The sequence below is a fragment of the Pseudorca crassidens genome, chromosome 3 (genome assembly GCF_039906515.1).
Source record: "Pseudorca crassidens isolate mPseCra1 chromosome 3, mPseCra1.hap1, whole genome shotgun sequence".
In the NCBI taxonomy this organism is placed as follows: domain Eukaryota; kingdom Metazoa; phylum Chordata; class Mammalia; order Artiodactyla; family Delphinidae; genus Pseudorca; species Pseudorca crassidens.
In genome coordinates, this window is record NC_090298.1 from 165,017,389 (window position 1) to 165,035,441 (window position 18,053).

An 18,053-nucleotide genomic window follows, 5' to 3' on the forward strand; every position below is an offset into this window, starting at 1 on the left:
TCCGAGACCCGCGTTCCTTACCGGGAGTCGACGGCGCCGTCGCCTTCCCGGCGCCGCCCCCACCCCTCCGCGCGGGGCCGGGGGCAGAATGAGCGTCTCGTCTCTCCTCACGAAACAAAGAAGGCGCCGCCGCTGCCGCCGAGCGAGGGTAAGCCTAGCGCGCGCGCCCGCCTCAGCCGCCCCCCCACGCCGCCCGCGCCCCCGCTGCGCGCGCACTCGTCACCTCCCCTCCCCCCACCACAGACAGCCTCTCCCGCTTCCGTCGCCGGCCCGGCCTCTTGCGCGTGCCCGCCCACCCTTCCGCTCCTAGCGCGCGTGCGCGCCCGCCCAGGGTGGGTTGGGGAAGGTGGGTGGGGCCAGAGAGACCTAGCGCGCCCGACGCACCTCCCCACGCTGTGCGGGACGGTCCTGCGCCTGCGCGCGGGGGTCTTCGTCCTCGGCACGCCGCGCGTCTCCACGCCGCCGGGCATGCGCAGAGCGGGTGGCACTGCGGCGGTTGTGGAGGCGGAGGTGACTGGGGGAGGTTGGGGGATGGGGTGGCAGCGAGGTCTGAGGAGAAGGGGTGGCCGAGGGACCCTGAAACTCGTAAGTGAGGCCCCAAGGTCGTGCGTGAAGGCGCGTGGCGGACAGGCTGGACTGGGGACGAGCAGAGCCGACCCCTGGGCCAAGGGCGGACTTAGGAACCACTTTCATCCCCGGTCGGAGAATGGCGGTGCCCGTCCGGCTTTGCCGAACGGGCACCGACCGTGGCTGCCTTTTCTGCAAAACCTACCTAGGGCTATTAATTGGATTAGCAGATATCTATTGACCTGCCCCAGGCTCAGGTGCTACGGAACCGAACAAAAATATCACCCGCTGTGGCGCTCACGGTCTAGTGGGAGAGGCAGGCGCGGGGCAAGAGAATTAAGTAACATACACTTTGTTGATAATGGAGACAGGAAGGGTCGTTGGAGTTTTAAATGGGGCAGCTAAGGAAGGCCTCGCTGCGAAGACATTTGAGTCAAGACATATAAAAGCAGTGACGGAGAGAGCCTTGTTCCGAGTGGGAAGACCCAGAGCCTGGAGGCGGCTTGGTCTCTTTTTGTTTTCAAAGTATCTCCGAGTCTGTGTATGTCGCGTTTAGCTCCGCAACTGGACAGACGCTCCCCAAGGTCAAGTCCCAAAGCCCATGACTGTCCCTACTCCTGCTTTTCTCAGGCCGGCTCTTCCTCATTTTTCAGGTCTCAGCTGACTCATCACCTCCACTGGCCTTGCCTCCTTTTTGATCACTGCCTCTTTTTTTTTTTTTATTTGCGGTACGCGGGCCTCTCACTGTTGTGGCCTCTCCCGTTGCCCGGACGCGCAGGCTCAGCGGCCATGCCTCACGGGCCTAGCCGCTCCGCGGCATGTGGGATCTTCCCAGACCGGGGCACGAACCCGTGACCCCTGCATCGGCAGGCAGACGCTCAACCACTGCGCCACCAGGGAAGCCCGATCACTGCCTCTTTTTCCTTTCTTTCACAATTCTTGTGTACCCCTTTTGTTGTCTGTCTCACTCAAATGACACGATGTTGTAAATTTTAGTCCCTAGTGAATACCCAGCATCTAGTGTGTTGCCCACCTCTGCCACATATCTGCTAGATAATTAAAAAAAATTTTTGTGATTGAAAGAATAATAGAGATTCTATTGAGTGTGTATCATAAGCTCTTTGGGCCTTTCCAAGCCCAAGGTGAGTCCCTTGCAGCATAGAGCAGCAGGCGAGGTCTTGGGCTGAAGCCAAAAAGACCTGAATTGAAAACCCGACTCCATTGTTAGTAGCTGGGGGATGCCAGGCAAGTTTACTGGACTCATCCACACTTCCTTTTCTTCACCTGTAAAATGCAAACAATAACAGCACTCACCTCCACAGGTTGGTTATGAGGAATCCTTGAAAGCAGGCCACCTGGAAGTTCTCAGAACCTTAGCTTGTCATGTTGGGTAGTGGACAGGAAATGGGCAAATGGAGTCTGGACTTTGGTCTCTCTCATACACTCAAGTAATATTTCTTAAGCGCCCTCAACATGCTAGACACTGAGCTGGTCATAGGCCTGCAGGCAGGGTTCCGGCCCTTGGAGCAGATAGTCCTTGAGTTCAGCTGACTGTCTCCCACATTGATCACACTAATACATGATAGGAGAGTCTAAGTGCAATGGAAGAAAAGCCCAGGGTGTGATGAGATCATAACATGGGGCCTTCCTGGGATTGAGGCGTCAGCTCGACCTCTCTGTATGCCAAGACCCTGAAGAGGGAAAAGAGCATGGGAACAGCTCCTGTGGCTGTGAGGGGGATGTCGGCAGTAGCTGGGCAAGGCAGGGCAGTAGCAAGGATCTCAAGTTTTTTCTGGAGCACAGTGTGAGGCAGTTGGAGGGCTTTAATCAGGAGAATCCCATGCTGCTCTGGCTGCAGGGTGGAGACTGGGCTGGCGGGACAAGGAGCAAGGAGAGGAAGTAGGGAGCCCCCTTCAGGCCATTGCAGTGGCCCAGGGTAAAGAGGGTGTCTTCACATCTAGAGATAGATGAAATTGGAGTTAGAATGGATAAACATGGAAGTGGGACTGAGGTGAAGAAGGAGGGCCCTGTGTGAACTCCAGCTTTCTCTGCAGCTGGGACACTGGGGACATGGACACTGGCAAGGAAGGATCAGAAGTCTTGTTTGGGGGGAATTCCCTGGCTGTCCAGTGGTTAGGACTCAGCACTTTTCATTGCAGTGGACTAGGTTAGTGGTTAGGACTCAGTGGTTAGTGGTTAGGACTCAGCACTTTTCATTGCAGTGGACTAGGTTCAATCCCTAGTCGGGGAACTAAGATCCCACAAGAGCCATGTAGCAAGGCCAAAAAAGGAGTCCTGTTTTAAGGACAAGATATATTTTAGGAATAATCCTATAGACCGGTGGCTTATGGCTGTACAGTGAGATCCCAGTTTAAGCAAAACTGATGCCTTTAGCACTATACTTCTGTCTGTGATACACTTTGAGTTAATTTTTGTATGTAGTATGAGGTAAGATTGAAGTTCATTGTTTTCCATAGGTATATGCAGTTGTTCCATGCTGTTTGCTTCCCCCTTTGAATTGCTTTGGTGCTTTTGTCAAAAATCAGTTGACTATTTGAGACAGAAAGTGTCAATCTATTTCCGAACTCTCTGTTCTGTTCATTAATCAATATGCCTCCCCTTAAGCTAAGACCACACTGTTTTGATTACTGTAGCTTTATAGTAAGTCTTGAAATCAAGTAGTACTCAAACTTTGTTCTTTTTTAAAATTGTTTTCGTTACTGTAGATCCTTTGCATTTCCATGTAAATTTTAGAATCAACTTGTAAATTTCTACCAAAAACAGTGACTTATCACGGTCATGGTTTGATTGGTATTGCACTGAATCTGTAGACCAGTTTGTGGAGAATCACCATCTTCCAATCCATGAACATGGAGTATCTCTCTGTTTATTTAGGTCTTCTCTAATGTCCATTAAACTTGCTCTTTTCAGGCCTTTCCTAGTCCAGTGATATGACTCCTGTCCAGGTCACAGGGACTTACCTGTTGCTGAAGGCAGGAGTCAGTTCTCAGCTTCACCTTCCTCGGGCTGGTGGCCACAGTTGACACTTTCCCTCCTTAGAACAATCTCCTCACTTGGTTTCCAGGGCACCACACACTGCTAGGTTTCTTCCCACCCCATCATCAGCTCCTTTGTGTCTTCCTCCTCCTCACACTGATCTTTTAAGAATGACCTGCCATAGGACTCAGACCTTCATCCCCTATCTACATTCACCCCCTTGGCTTCCAGTCTTGTGACTTTACAAATTTTTCCAGGGGATTCCCTGGCAGTCCAATGGTTAGGACTCCATGCTTCCACTGCCCTGGCCCGGGTTCAGTCTCTGGTCAGAGAGCTAAGATCCCGCAATCCGCATGGTGAGGAAAAAAAATCATCTACATCCTAGGTATCTACCCAAAAGCATTGAAAGCAGGCACTTGAACAAATATTTGTAAATAAATGTTCATTACTACTGCACTATTCATAATACCCAAAAGGTTGGAACAGTCCAAATATCCATGAACAGAGGAATGGATAAACAAACTGTGCTGTATACATTCAATGAATATTTAGCCATGAAATGAAGCGAAGTCCTATTATGTGCTACAGTCTGGATGAACCTTGAAAACATGCTAAGCAAATGAAGTCAGACACAAAAAGCGGCATATTGTATGAGTCTGTATATTTCAAATGTCTGAAATAGGCAAATCCATAGAGACAGAAAGCAGATTGCTAGGGGCTGGGGGTAAGAGGAGAGTAACTGCTTAATGGGTACAGGGTTTTATTTGGCAGATGATGAAAATATTTTGGAACTAGATAGAGATGATGCTTACACACTGTTGTGAATGTACTAAATATGACTAAATCATCTTTAGGTGTTTAATTTTATATGAATCTCACATTAATTATTTTAAAATTTTATTATTTATTTATTTATTTTGCCTGTGCCAGGTCTTAGTTGTGGCATGCGGGATCTTTTTTTAGTTGCAGCCTGCAGACTTATTTGCGGTGGCATGTGGGATCTTTTTTTTTTTTTTTTTTTTTTTTTTTTGCGGTACGCAGGCCTCTCACTGTTGCGGCCTCTCCTGTTGCGGAGCACAGGCCCCGGACGCGCAGACTCAGCGGCCATGGCTCACAGGCCCAGCTGCTCCGCGGCATGTGGGATCTTCCCGGACCGGGGCACGAACCCGCGTCCCCTGCATCTGCAGGCGGACTATCAACCACTGCGCCACCAGGGAAGCCCTGGGATCTTTTTTTAGTTGCGGCATGCGGGCTTCTTAGTTGTGGCATGTGGGCTTCTTAGTTGCGGCATGCATGCGGGATCTAGTTCCCCCACTGGGGATCGAATCTGGGCCCCCTGCATTGGGAGCGTGGAGTCTTACCCACTGGACCACCAGGGATGTCCCTCACTTTAATTTTTAAAAAATCTACATGCTAATGATTTCCAAATGTTTATCTCCTGTCTGGACCTGGAGCTCCAGAAAAGTGCCTCTCAGATACCACCATTTGGATATTTAATAGGAGTTAAAATGTTCAGTTCCATCATGTCCCTCTTTTGCTCAAAACCCTCCAATGGCTCCCATCTCACCAAGAATAAAAGGCAAAGACCATCACGAGAATGAGAAGACAAGCCACAGACTAGGAGGAAATATTTGAAAAGTTATCTGATAAAAGATTGTTATCCAGATATACAAAGAACTCTTAAAACTCCACAATAAGAAAATGAACAACCCAATTAAAAAACGAAGACCTGAACAGACACCTCACCAAAGAGGATACACAGATGGCAAATAAGCACATGAAAAGATGTTCAATATCATATGTCATCAAGGAATTGCAAATTAAAACAACAGTGAGATACCACTACACACCTATTAGAATGGGAGAAATCCAAAACTCTGAAAACACCAATTGCTGGTGAGGATGTGGAGCAACAGGAACTCTCATTCATTGCTGGTGGGAATGCAAAGTGGTTCAGCCACTGTGGAAGATAGTTTGGCCGTTTCTTACAAAACTAAACATACTCTTACCATATGAACCAGCAATCATGCTCCTTGGTACTTACCCCAAGGAGTTGAAAACATGTCCACACAAAAACCTGTACCTGGATGTTTCTAGCAACCTTTTTTTTTTTTTTTTGGCGCGTCACGGGGCATGCGGGATCTTAGTTCCCCAATCAGGAATTGAACCCGTGCCCCCTGCAGTGTAAGCGTGGAGTTTTAACCACTGGACCACCAGGGAAGTCCCTCTAGCAGCTTTATTCTTAACTGTCAAAACTTTGGAAGCAACCACACTGTCCTTCAGTAGATGAATGGATAAATAAAGTGTGATACGTCCAGACAATGGAATATTAGCACTCAAAAGAAATGAGCTATCAAGACGTGAAAAGACATAGAAGACCCTTAAATGCATATTACTGAGTAAAAGAAGCCCATCTGAAAAGGCTTATGTTTGTTCTGCATGATTCCAACTATGACATTCTGGAAAAGGCAAAATTATATAGACAGTAAAAGGATCAGTGGTTTCCAGGGATTTTAGGGGAAGGAGGGATGAATAGGCAGAGCCCAGAAGATTTTTACAGCAGTCTGTCTACTCTATATGATACCACAATGGTGGATGCTTGTCATTATACATTTGTCCAACGCCTAGAATGTACACCACCCAGAGTAAACCCTAATGTAAACTGTGGATGCTGGGTAATGATGATGCGTCCATTTAGGTTTATCAGTGGTAACAAAGGTGCCACTGATGGGGGGGCGCTTTGATAGGGGGGAGGCTGTCCATTTGTGGCACTCTGTGCCCCCCCTCATTTTTCCTGGATGTGATAGCTCTGCCTATTGCAGGACAATGATGGCTATTCTAAACGCTAAGGAAAAAAAAACACAGAACTGTTTCAAGTACTCAAGACTGACTTACAAACCAACCAACCACCTGGCTGGAACCCTTGCTAGCAGGCATTCTTACAAAAGAAACTTTTGAGCCTCCTTATATTGCTGGAAACTCAGCTGTGCTCCAGACTAGAGCCTCCTTACCTATGCTATGGATTTTAAATTTATTTTCTCTTATTTCATGTACACTGCTTTTTTTGGTTACAGTGTATGATGGATGTGTATGAAAAAAAAATGTATCTTTGGGAAAGCAATTACAGTTTGTTAATTTGAAAAAAAATTTTTTTATTGCACACTGCTTTTTAAAATAATTTATTTAACTAATAACTAGATTTTTATGAAAAGCATAAACTAGGTAGCACACCTTTAATACCAAACATGAAAATATATTTAACACTGAGCTTTACCAGTGGCTTTTGTACTTGATAAGATGACACATGAGACAGAGCTAGGGAGAGGGGAGCACTGTGCATGTTTAAAGCAAACATCAACATGGCAATTTTCGTGACATATGTTGAAACGCTCTGTTTAACAGAGCCAGGTGCATGACTGATTCAGTATGGTGACATCTCTACCAAACAGTGTCTCGCATTGTGTGGTGCATGTACTCCTTTCCCTAGTGACATACGTTGAAATTCTGACGTGTATTTATCTCTAAATATGCTTAAATAAAACAGTAGATGCAAAAAAAGGCACTCTGTGCCTTTTGCTCAATATTGCTGTGAACCTAAAACTGCTCTAAAAGATAAAGTTTACTTTTTTTAATTAATTTATTTATGGCTGCATTGGGTCTTCGTTGCTGCGTTAGGGCTTTCTCTAGCTGCGGCAAGCGGGGCTACTCTTTGTTGCTGTGTGCAGGGCTTCTCATTGCGCTGGCTTCCCTTGTTGTGGAGCATGGGCTTTACGCGCGCAGGCTCAGTAGTTGTGGCTTGCGGGCTTTAGAGCGCAGGCTCAGTAGTTAATACCACACGGGCTTAGCTGCTCCGCGGCATGTGGGATCTTCCCAGACCAGGACTTGAACCCATGTCCCCTGCATTGATAGGTAGATTCTTAACCACTGTGCCACCAGGGAAGTCCAAGATAAAGTTTATTTTTTAAATGTAAACACATTTAAAAGACCAAAGTCGGTCATCACAGGGACCTGTAGGCCATTTGTCCCCTCCCTGACTGCATCGCCTACTGCCCTTCTCCTGGCTCATTCCCCTCCCACCACTGGCCTCCTCACTCGCTATTCTTCAGACCTGGCACATTCCTGCCCCAGAGTTTTTGCCCGTGTGCTCCCAACCCATGCATGGCTCTGTCTCCCAGAGGATACCAGTAATGTTACAGACGCCTCCACCTTGCATTCCCAGTTGATTGTTCTCCACGGTACTCATCCCCCATGCTGAAACATAAACTTTGTGTCTGTCTCCACCACCCATGCATCCCAGCACCTAGCACAGTGCCAAATGCCTGGTGCACGAGAGAGAGGGTGAAGGAGCACTCCCGGGTGACTCCTTGCTGCCGGTTTACGAGATGCTTCCTGAGGCGCCAGTATTACACTCCCGGCTTCTCAGATGCCAGTGGGGAGAATGACTCGAGCCCTGGACTGAAGTCACAGCTTTAGGCTCTGCCCTTCATCTCCTGTGTCCAGGTCCCAGTCACCCTCCCCATCTGCTGCCTGGCACAATGATAGCTGCCCCTCCTGCCTTCCCCGGTGGGAAGGAGAGTGCCAGGTGTGGAGGGAAGGGTAGGAATGCAAAGAGGTGTATAAAAGTCCAGATGTTTGCAGCATCACTCCTCACGCGGTGAAAATACAATTCCCAGTTGGTCTTAGCAGTCTCGGAGTCTGTGCATTCACGTCTACATCCTCTGGTATCTGCTGCCTTATTAGGCAGGAGTTTCTCACGTGGCTCAGAGGATGTGTCAGGGTTCTCTAGAATCAATATGATGTTGGATGTACATATATATACATCCTATTCTGTTTCTCTGGAGAAATGGAATATATATACATATATAGAGAAAGAGAACACACACACACACGTATATGTATATTTATATTTATGCAGATAAAGAGAGAAAGATGTTTATTTTAAGGAATTGGCTCACATGACTATAGGGGCTGGCAAGTCCAAAGCCTAATCCGTAGGGCAGGCCAGTAGCTGGAAATTCAGGGAATAGAGGATGTCTCAGTGTTGAGTCTGAATTCCGCAGGGCAGCAGGCTGGAAACTCAGGCAGGGTTTCTGTACTACAGTCTTGAGAATTTCTTCATTGGGAATCCTCATTCTTTGCTCTTATGTCGGATTGGATGAGGCCTATCCACATGATGGAGGGTGACCAGCTTGACTCAACATCCTCAGTATGATTTAAACATTAATCACATCTATGAAAATCTCCACAGCAACATCTAAGCTGGTGTTCAACCAAACAGCTAAGCACCATGTGCCAAACGGACACCTAAAATGAACCATTGCAGAGAAAATGAACTTCTCTCTTTTGACTCAACGTCAAGGGCTTGAAATAAAATGCTTACACACGTCCAGCAGGTGAAAATGTGAAATGCGTCCTCTTCAGTTGCCACAGTAAAGTGAGTACTTTTTGAGTAATCTCTTCAGATCTTCCTTAGGCATGAAACTGCTTATTTATTAACCAAACATATATTTATTCCTCAAACATGACCTCCTGCCCTGAAAAATGGGCGTCACAAGAAAACGATTTCCCCAAATCAAGCAGTGAGATGCGTTGTGCAGAGAACAAGCAGCCATCCTTCCAAATTATAAACCCAGGGCAATAGATTTCTTTTAGCCGGAAGCCCAGGTTTTAACTCAGCTCAGCAAATGATCACCATATCATGTTACACTTGCAGTAAATCATGTCACTTCCTGCAGCTACAGGGCAAAACCTAACTCCCCACATTTGTCATAATTCGATAGGTTTTTTATTCTAACTATAAATATGTCTAAAAGTGTTTTATTTTAGGTTGAATTTATTAAGCTCTTCTAAAACACTAGTTTGGAATTATTACACTTTGGACCTCCATCAAGAATAATCACAGTACATTTTTCACACACACATATACATATATAAGCCAAACATATGATTGGGGCTAGGCTTGATATATTTAGGCATTTCACCAAGGAGGATATCCAGATGGCAAATAGTGCGCGAAAAGATGTTTAGTGTCATTAGCCATTAAGGAAATGTAAATTAAGACCACAATGAGAAATCACTACACATCTATCAGAATGGCTAAAATAAGAATTAGTGGGCTTCCTGGTGGCGCAGTGGTTAAGAATCCGCCTGCCAATGCAGGGTACACGGGTTTGAGCCCTGGTCCGGGAAGATCCCACATGCTGCGGAACAGCTAAGCCCGTGCGCCACAACTACTGAGCCTGTGCTCTAGAACCCGTGAGCCACAACTACTGAAGCCCACGAGCCTAGAGCCCATGCTCTGCAATGAGAGAAGCCACTGCAATGAAAAGCCCGCGCACCGCAACGAAGAGTAGCCCCCACTCGCTGCAGCTAGAGAAAGCCTGCTCAGCAAGGAAGACCCAAAGGAGCCAAAAAAATAAATAAAAATAATAAAGTTCCCTTTAAAAAAAAAAGAAGAAGAATTAGTGACAACATCGAATGCTGGCGAGGATGTGGAGAAACTGGAATACATTGGAATACACGTGGAATAATACATTGCAGGTGGGGATGTAAAATGGTACAGCCACTCTGGAAAACAGTTTGGCAGCCTCAGAAGAAACGAAACAGACCACTATCATATGACCCAGTAACTGTACTCCTAGGTCTTAATCCCAGAGAAATAAAAATGAATGTTCACGCAAAACCTGTGCATGAATATTCATAGCAGCTTTATCTGTAATAGCCCCAAACTGGGGTCAACCCAGGCATCCTTCACACAGGTGACTGGGTAAACAAACTGTGGTCCATCTGTACCGTGGATGACTCCTCAGCAATTACAGAGAATGAGCTATTGATCCATTGGACAACCTGAATGAAGTAATGTCAGGGAATTATGCAGTCACGCTGAGAGAGAGAGAAAGCCATACTGTATGATTCCATTTATGTAACATTTTTGGAATGGCAACATTTTGGAGATGCAGGACAGATTATCAGTTGCCAGAGGAGGTGTGTGTGTGATTATAAAAAGGCAGCACTAGGAATCCTTATGGTATTGAAACTGTTTCGTTTCTTGACTGTGGTGATGGATATGCAAACCCACACAGGTGGTACAATTGAATGGAACCTAATACACAGGCACACACACAAATGAGTACAAGCAAACCTGAGAAAATCTGAATAAGATCAGTGAACTGTATCCATGCCAATATCCTGTTATATCTCAATAAAGCGGGGGGGCAAGGGGGAGTAATGGGAAAAATATGTATTTCTCTCTCCAGGCTGTGATATTATACTATCCTTTTGCAAAAGATTACCACTGGGGACTTGAACAGATATTTGCACACCCATGTTCATAGCAGCGTTATTTTCAACAGCCAAGATGTGGAAGCAGCCCAAGTGTCCATCAATCGATGACTGGATAAACAAAATGTAGTCCATCCATACAATGGAACATTATTCAGCATTAAAAAGGAAGGAATTCTGACATGCTACAATATGGATAAACCTTGAGGACATTATGCTCAGTGAAATAAGCCAGACACAAAAGAACAAATACTGTTATGATTCCACTTATATGAGGTATCAAGAACAGGCAAATTAATAGAGGTAGAAAGTGAATAGAGGTTACTGGGGGCTGGGGGAGGGAAAGGAGGATGGGGAGTGAGTGTTTAATAGGGACAGAGTTTCAGTCTGGGAAGATGAAAAAGTTCTGGAGATGGGGTCTTCCCTGGTGGCGCAGTGGTTGAGAGTCCGCCTGCCGATGCAGGGGTCACGGGTTCGTGCCCCGGTCCGGGAGGATCCCACATGCCGCGGAGCGGCTGGGCCCGTGAGCCATGGCCGCTGAGCCTGCGCGTCCGGAGCCTGTGCTCCGCAACGGGAGAGGCCACAACAGTGAGAGGCCCGCGTACCGTAAAAAAAAAAAAAAGTTCGGGAGATGGATGGTGGTGATGTTTGCACAACACTGTGGTTGAACTTAATGCCATTAATCTGTACACTTAAAATGGTAAATTTTTTGTTATGTGTATTTTACCACAATTTTTTTTAGGTTTTATTTTAAAATAGCTTTATTGGGCTTCCCTGGTGTCGCAGTGGTTGAGAGTCCGCCTGCCGATGCATGGGACGCGGGTTCGTGCCCCGGTCCCGGAGGATCCCACCTGCCGCGGAGCGGCTGGGCCCGTGAGCCATGGCCACTGAGCCTGCGTGTCCAGAGCCTGTGCTCCGCAATGGGAGAGGCCACAACAGTGACAGGCCCGCGTAACATTAGAAAAAAAAAAAAAAAGAAATTAACAGTGATACTTAACCGTGATGCTACCATTTTAATTCTCAGGCTCCTTTTACATTTTACGCATTTTCCCCACAATATCCTTTATAACAAAAAAATTAAGTCCAGAATCACAGGTTTGGTTGTGCTGTCCCCAGCCTCCTTCAGTCCGGAACAGATTCTCAGTCTTCCCTGACCGCCCTGACACTTTAGAAAATTACAAACCAGCTACTTTGTAATCTGTCCCTCACTTTGACTTCACTGGATGTTTCCTCTTGATTAGGTTCAGATTGTGATCCCATAGGTTTTGGATCGTCGTGTTTTCATTGTCATTTGTCTCTAGGTATTTTCTGACTTCCTCTTTGATTTCTTCAGTGATCGCTTGGTTATTTAGTAACATATTGTTTAGCCTCCGTGTGTTTGTGTTTTTTACGGTTTTTTCCCCTGTATAGATTTCTAATCTCATAGCGTTGTGGTCAGAAAAGATGCTTGATATGATTTCAGTTTTCTTAAATTTACTGAGGCTTGATTTGTGACCCAAGATGTGATCTGTCCTGGAGAAGGTCCCATGCACACTTGAGAAGAAAGTGTAATCTGCTGTTTTTGGATGGAATGTCCTATACATATCAATTAAATCTATCTGGTCTATTGTGTCATTTAAAGCTTGTGTTTCCTTATGAATTTTCTGTTTGGATGATCTGTCCATTGGTGTAAGTGAGGTGTTAAAGTCCCCCACTATTATTGTGTCACTGTCGATTTCCTCTTTTATAGCTGTTAGCAGTTGCCTTATGTATTGACGTGTTCCTATGTTGGGTGCATATATATTTATAATTGTTATATCTTCTTCTTGGATTGATCCCTTGATCATTATGTAGTGTCCTTCCTTGTCTCTTGTAATAGTCTTTATTTTAAAGTCTATTTTACCTGATATGAGTATTGCTATTCCAGCTTTCTTTTGATTTCCATTTGCATGGAATATCTTTTTCCATCCCCTCACTTTCAGTCTCTATGTGTCCCTAGGTCTGAAGTGGGTCTCTTTTAGACAGCATATATATGGGTCTTGTTTTTGTATCCATTCAACAAGCCTGTGTCTTTCAGTTGGAGCATTTAATCCATTCATGTTTAAGGTAATTATCGATATGTGTATTCCTATTACCATTTTCTTAATTGTTTTAGTTTTGTTTTTGTAGGTCCTTTTCTTCTCTTGTGTTTCCCACTTAGAGAAGTTCCTTTAGCATTTGTTGTAGAGCTGGTTTGGTGGTGCTGAATTCTCTTAGCTTTTGCTTGTCTGTAAAGCTTTTGATTTCTCCATTGAATCTGAATGAGATCCTTGCTGGGTAGAGTAATCTTGGTTTTTCCCTTTCATCACTTTAAGTATATCATGCCACTCCCTTCTGGCTTGTAGAGTTTCTGCTGAGAAATCAGCTGTTAACCTTACGGGAGTTCCCTTGTATGTTATTTGTCATTTTTCCCTTACTGCTTTCAATAATTTTTCTTTGTCTTTAATTTTTGCCAGTTTGATTACTATGTGTCTCGGTGTGTTTCTCCTTGGGTTTCTCCTGTATGGGACTCTCTGCACTTCCTGGACTTGGGTGGCTATTTCCTTTCCCATGTTAGGGAAGTTTTCGAGTATAATCTCTTCAAATATTTTCTCGGGTCCTCTCTCTCTCTCTTCTCCTTCTGGGACCCCTATAATGTGAATGTTGTTGTGTTTAATGTTGTCCCAGAGGTCTCTTAGGCTGTCTTCATTACTTTTCATTCTTTTTTCTTTATTCTGTTCCGCAGCAGTGAATTCCACCATTCTGTCTTCCAGGTCACTTATCCGTTCTTCTGCCTCAGTTATTCTGCTATTGATTCCTTCTAGTGTATTTTTCATTTCAATCATTGTATTGTTCATCTCTGTTTGTTTGTTCTTTAATTCTTCTAGGTCTTTGTTAAACATTTCTTGCATCTTCTCGATCTTTGCCTCCATTCGTTTTCTGAGGTCCTGGATCATCTTCACTATCATTATTCTGAATTCTTTTTCTGGAAGGTTGCCTATCTTCACTTAATTTCATCGTTTATCTGGGGTTTTATCTTGTTCCTTCATCTGATACATAGCCCTCTGCCTTCTCATCTTGTCTATCTTTCTGTGAATGTGGTTTTTGTTCCACAGGCTGAAGGACTGTAGTTCTTCTTGCTTCTGCTGTCTGCCCTCTGGTGGATGAGGTTATCTAAGAGGCTTGTGGATGTTTCCTGATGGGAGGGACTGGTGGTGGGTAGAGCTGGCTGTTGCTCTGGTGGGCAGAGCTCAGTAAAACTTTAAACTGCTTGTCTGCTGATGGGTGGGGCTGGGTCCCCTCCCTGTTGGTTGTTTGGCCTGAGGCGACCCCACACTGGAGCCTACCCGGGCTCTTTGGTGGGGCTAATGACAGACCCTGGGAGGGCTCACGCCAAGGTGTACTTCCCAGAACTTCTGCTGCCAGTGTCCTGTCCTCACGGTGAGACACAGCCACCCCGCACCTCTGCAGGAGACCCTCCAACACTAGCAGGTGGGTCTGGTTCAGTCTCCCGTGGGGTCACTGCTCCTTCCCCTGGGTCCCGATGCGCACACTACTTTGTGTGTGCCCTCCAAGAGCGGAGTCTCTGTTTCCCCCAGTCCTGCAGAAGTCCTGCAATCAAATCCCGCTAGCCTTCAAAGTCTGCTTCTCTAGGAATTCCTCCTCCCGTTGCTGGACGCCCAGGTTTGGAAGCCTGACGTGGGGCTCAGAACCTTCACTCCAGTGGGTGGACTTCTGTGTTCTCCAGTTTGTGGGTCACCCACCCAGCAGTTATGGAATATGATTTTATTGTGATTGCGCCCCTCCTGCCGTCTCATTGTGGCTTCTCCTTTGTCTTTGGATGTGGGGTTTCTTTTTTGGTGAGTTCTAGTGTCTTCCTGTCGATGATTGTTCAGCAGTTAGTTGTGATTCCAGTGTTCTCACAAGAGGGAGTGAGAGCACGTCCTTCTACTCCACCATCTTGAACCAATCTGGATGGACCTTATTATACTAAGTGAAGTAAGTCATACAGAGAAAGACAAATTATCATGTGATATTACTTATATGTGGAATCTAAAAAAGTGATACAAGTGAACTTATTTACAAAACGGAAACAGACTCACAGATAGAGAAAACAAACTTATGGTTACCAAAGGGGAAAGGTGAGGGGAAGGGATAAATTAGGAGGTTGGGATTGACATATACACTACTATCTATAAAATAGATAATCAACAAAGACCTATTGTATAGCACAGGGAACTCTACTCAATACTCTGTAATAACCTATATGGGAAAAGAATCTGAAAAAAGAATAGATGTTATGTATATGTATAATGGAATCACTTTGCTGTACACCTGAAACTAACACAACATTGTAAATCAACTATACTCCAATAAAAAATAAAAATTCAAAAAAAACAAAAGCTTGTTGTGGGTCAAACGTCTGGGTAGGGGGTGGGCCCTCTCTAAGCACAGCTCTGGGCTGGTCCCTAGGAGGAGCTGTGATCCAGGAAGGCAGACGCTTACACCCTTTGGGGCTGAGTCCATGTATAAATATTATGTGTTTACTTTAAATAAACCCTTGAGTGGCTCAGAACGAGGCCCTGACTTTGTAAAGTGGCCCACAAGGCCCTGCCTATCCCCCCGCCGCTCCCCCCTTGCAAATCTTCCTCTACCTGCTTGGAAACAGCAGCCGTGCACATCCAACTGCAGGTCCCATTTTGTCCTTTTCTAGTCCCGCAGCCTTTGCCCATGATTCCTCAGCGTGAATGCTCTCTCTCTGCCTCTCTCCTTGGCTTCCTACACAAGGACTTGGCTTAGATTTAACTTCTGTCCCTGCCTGAGACTGGTTAGACATGCTTCCTCTGTTGGGAGGAATAGGGAGGCTTAGGAGGGAATCCTTTTTCAAAGGTGTTGAAAGGATGAGCTTAGCAAGCCAAAGGGTGTGTGCTAAAGGTAGGCACCATTAAAGGACCAGAAATTAATATTAGCAACAATAGCTAACACTTGCATAGCACTTCCTGGGTACCAGCTGCTATTCTAAACCGTGAATATGTAAATTAAAATGTAGTAGGGCTTCCCTGGTGGCGCAGTGGTTGAGAGTCCACCTGCCGATGCAGGGGACACGGGTTCGTGCCCCGGTCCAGGAGGATCCCACATGCTGCGGAGCGGCTGGGCCCGTAAGCCATGGCCGCTGAGCCTGTGTGTCCGGAGCCTGTGCTCCGCAATGGGAGAGGCCACAATGGTGAGAGGCCCATGTACCCCCCCCAAAAAAAAAAATTTAGTAGAAGTGCAAATTTGTACAACCATTTTGGAAGACCGTTTGGCAGTTTCTTACAAAACTAATCATACTCTTATCATCCAGCAATTGTGCTCTTAGGTATTTACCCAAATGCATTAAAAACTTAGGTCCATGCAGAAATCTGCCCATGAATGTTTCTAGCTGCTTTATTCGTAATTGCCAAAACTTGGAAGCAACCAAGATGTCCCTCGATAAACGAAAGGATAAACAAACTGTGGTAAATCCAGACAATGGAATATTAGCACTAAAGAAAAATAAGATCAAGCCACAAAAAGTCATGGGGGAAACTTAAATCTGTATTTCTGAGTGAAAAGAAGCCAATCTGTAATGGCTACATACTGTGTGATTCTAACTATATGACATTCTGGAAAAGGCAAAACCGGAGACAGTAAAAGGAGACCTCCCCCTCCCTGGGGTTTGGGGGGAAGGGTGGGAGGAAGAGGGAGAACACAAAGGACTTATAGGGCAGTGAAACCATTCTGTGTGATGCAGTAATGATGGATACATGTCATTAGACATTTGTCCAAACCCACAGACTGTGCAGCATAGGGTGATCCCTAATATAAACTGTGTACTCTGGGTGATGATGATGTGTCAGTGTAGGTGCAGCAATTGCAACAAATATACCACTCTGGTGGGGGATGTCGACAGTGGGGGAGGCTATGCATGCGGCGGGGGGGACCAGGGCTATAGGGGACATCTCTGTACTTCCTGCTCAATTTTGCTGTGAACCTAAAACTACCCTAAAACATAAAGCCTATTAAAAAAGTAGAATATACAACATGAGTGATCCCTAATGTAAACCGTGAACTTTAGTTAATAGTAATGTATCCATATTGATTCAGTTGTAAACCAATTTCAATTGTAACAAATGTTTCACATTAGTGCAAGATGTTAATAATTAGGGAAACTGGAAACTATGGGGTGGAGGGCAATTAGGGAAACTGGAAACTATGGGGTGGAGGACTGGTGGGGAGAGGAGATACATGGGAACTCCTTACTATTTGCTCAATTTTTTGTAAACCTAAAACTTCTCTAAAAAACAAAGTCTGTTCATTTAAAAACTGTACGTCCGTATCCATATATGTACATGACCCTCACCACACCCTTTGCTGCATCTCCTACCATTGCCCCCACGTTGTAGTTGGAACTGAGGCACAGAGAGGTTAATAATCTACCCAAGGTCACCACTGTCCTGGCAGAGCTGGCCTAGTCACAGCCAGGCAGGTGGACTCTGGTGGTCGTGCCCTTAACTGCTGCTGCCAATGATGGGTGCAGAGGAAAATGCAGAGCTAGAGATAGGGGTGAGAGTTGGCTGCCTGCAGGTTATACACAGAGCCATAGAGGGGAGGGGAACCCTAGGTGACCATTGTCACCTGTGCTCAGTTGTCTGTGACAAACAGTGCCTGTGTTGCTTTATTTAGAAAATCTCATCTCACCTCCATAGTCAGGGTTCCCCTGGAGAAACAGAACCAATAGGATGTGTACATGGATAGAAAGAGATTTGCTGTGGACTGAATTGTGTTCCCCAAAATTCGTGTTGAAACTCCTACCCCTAATGTGACTGTATTTGGAGATGGGCCTGCAAGGAGGTAATTAAGTTTAAATGCAGTCATAAGGGTGGGGCTCTGACATGATAGGATTAGTGTCCTTATAAGAACAGACACCAGAGAACAGTCTTAATCTGTCTCTCTGCGTCTCCATCTCCGTCTCTATCTCTGCCATGTGAGCATACAGCAAGAAGGTGGCCGTCTATAAGCCAGGAAGAGAGCCCTCACTAGAAACTCTGTTGTCTGGCACCTCGATCTTGGGACTTCCCAGCATCCAGAACTGTGAAAAAAAATTTTTTTCTGGGAATTCTCTGGTGGCACTTTCACTGCTGGGGGCCCAGGTTCAGTCCCTGGTCGGGGAACTAAAATCCCACAAGCTG

At 45.7% G+C, this 18,053-nt stretch overlaps 2 protein-coding genes and 1 long non-coding RNA gene across 11 annotated transcripts in view; 1 reads left to right on the forward strand and 2 right to left on the reverse strand.

Annotated features, from left to right (window-relative positions):
• The window catches only part of SMARCA4 (SWI/SNF related, matrix associated, actin dependent regulator of chromatin, subfamily a, member 4), an 87,274-nt gene extending 87,124 nt beyond the window's left edge, over positions 1 to 150 (reverse strand). For 8 of the 9 annotated variants that reach the window (XM_067733719.1, XM_067733718.1, XM_067733717.1 and 5 more), the window contains exon 1: positions 22 to 148. The gene's annotated coding sequence lies outside the window, so the exon portion shown is untranslated. Of the gene's footprint in view, positions 1 to 21 lie in introns of all 9 variants that reach the window. The other variant, XM_067733712.1, reaches the window with a different exon arrangement.
• LOC137222461 (uncharacterized) overlaps positions 21 to 18,053 on the forward strand; it is a 39,833-nt gene continuing 21,800 nt past the window's right edge. The window contains exon 1 of the long non-coding RNA XR_010942460.1: positions 21 to 148. This is a non-coding gene — a long non-coding RNA (uncharacterized lncRNA). The remainder of the gene's footprint in view (positions 149 to 18,053) is intronic.
• LOC137222458 (GTPase HRas-like) overlaps positions 4,460 to 18,053 on the reverse strand; it is a 58,793-nt gene continuing 45,199 nt past the window's right edge. Inside the window, exon 6 of the mRNA XM_067733750.1 lies at positions 4,460 to 14,832. Within this exon, the coding sequence (XP_067589851.1) occupies positions 14,828 to 14,832 (5 nt within the window). The 3' untranslated portion in view covers positions 4,460 to 14,827. The remainder of the gene's footprint in view (positions 14,833 to 18,053) is intronic.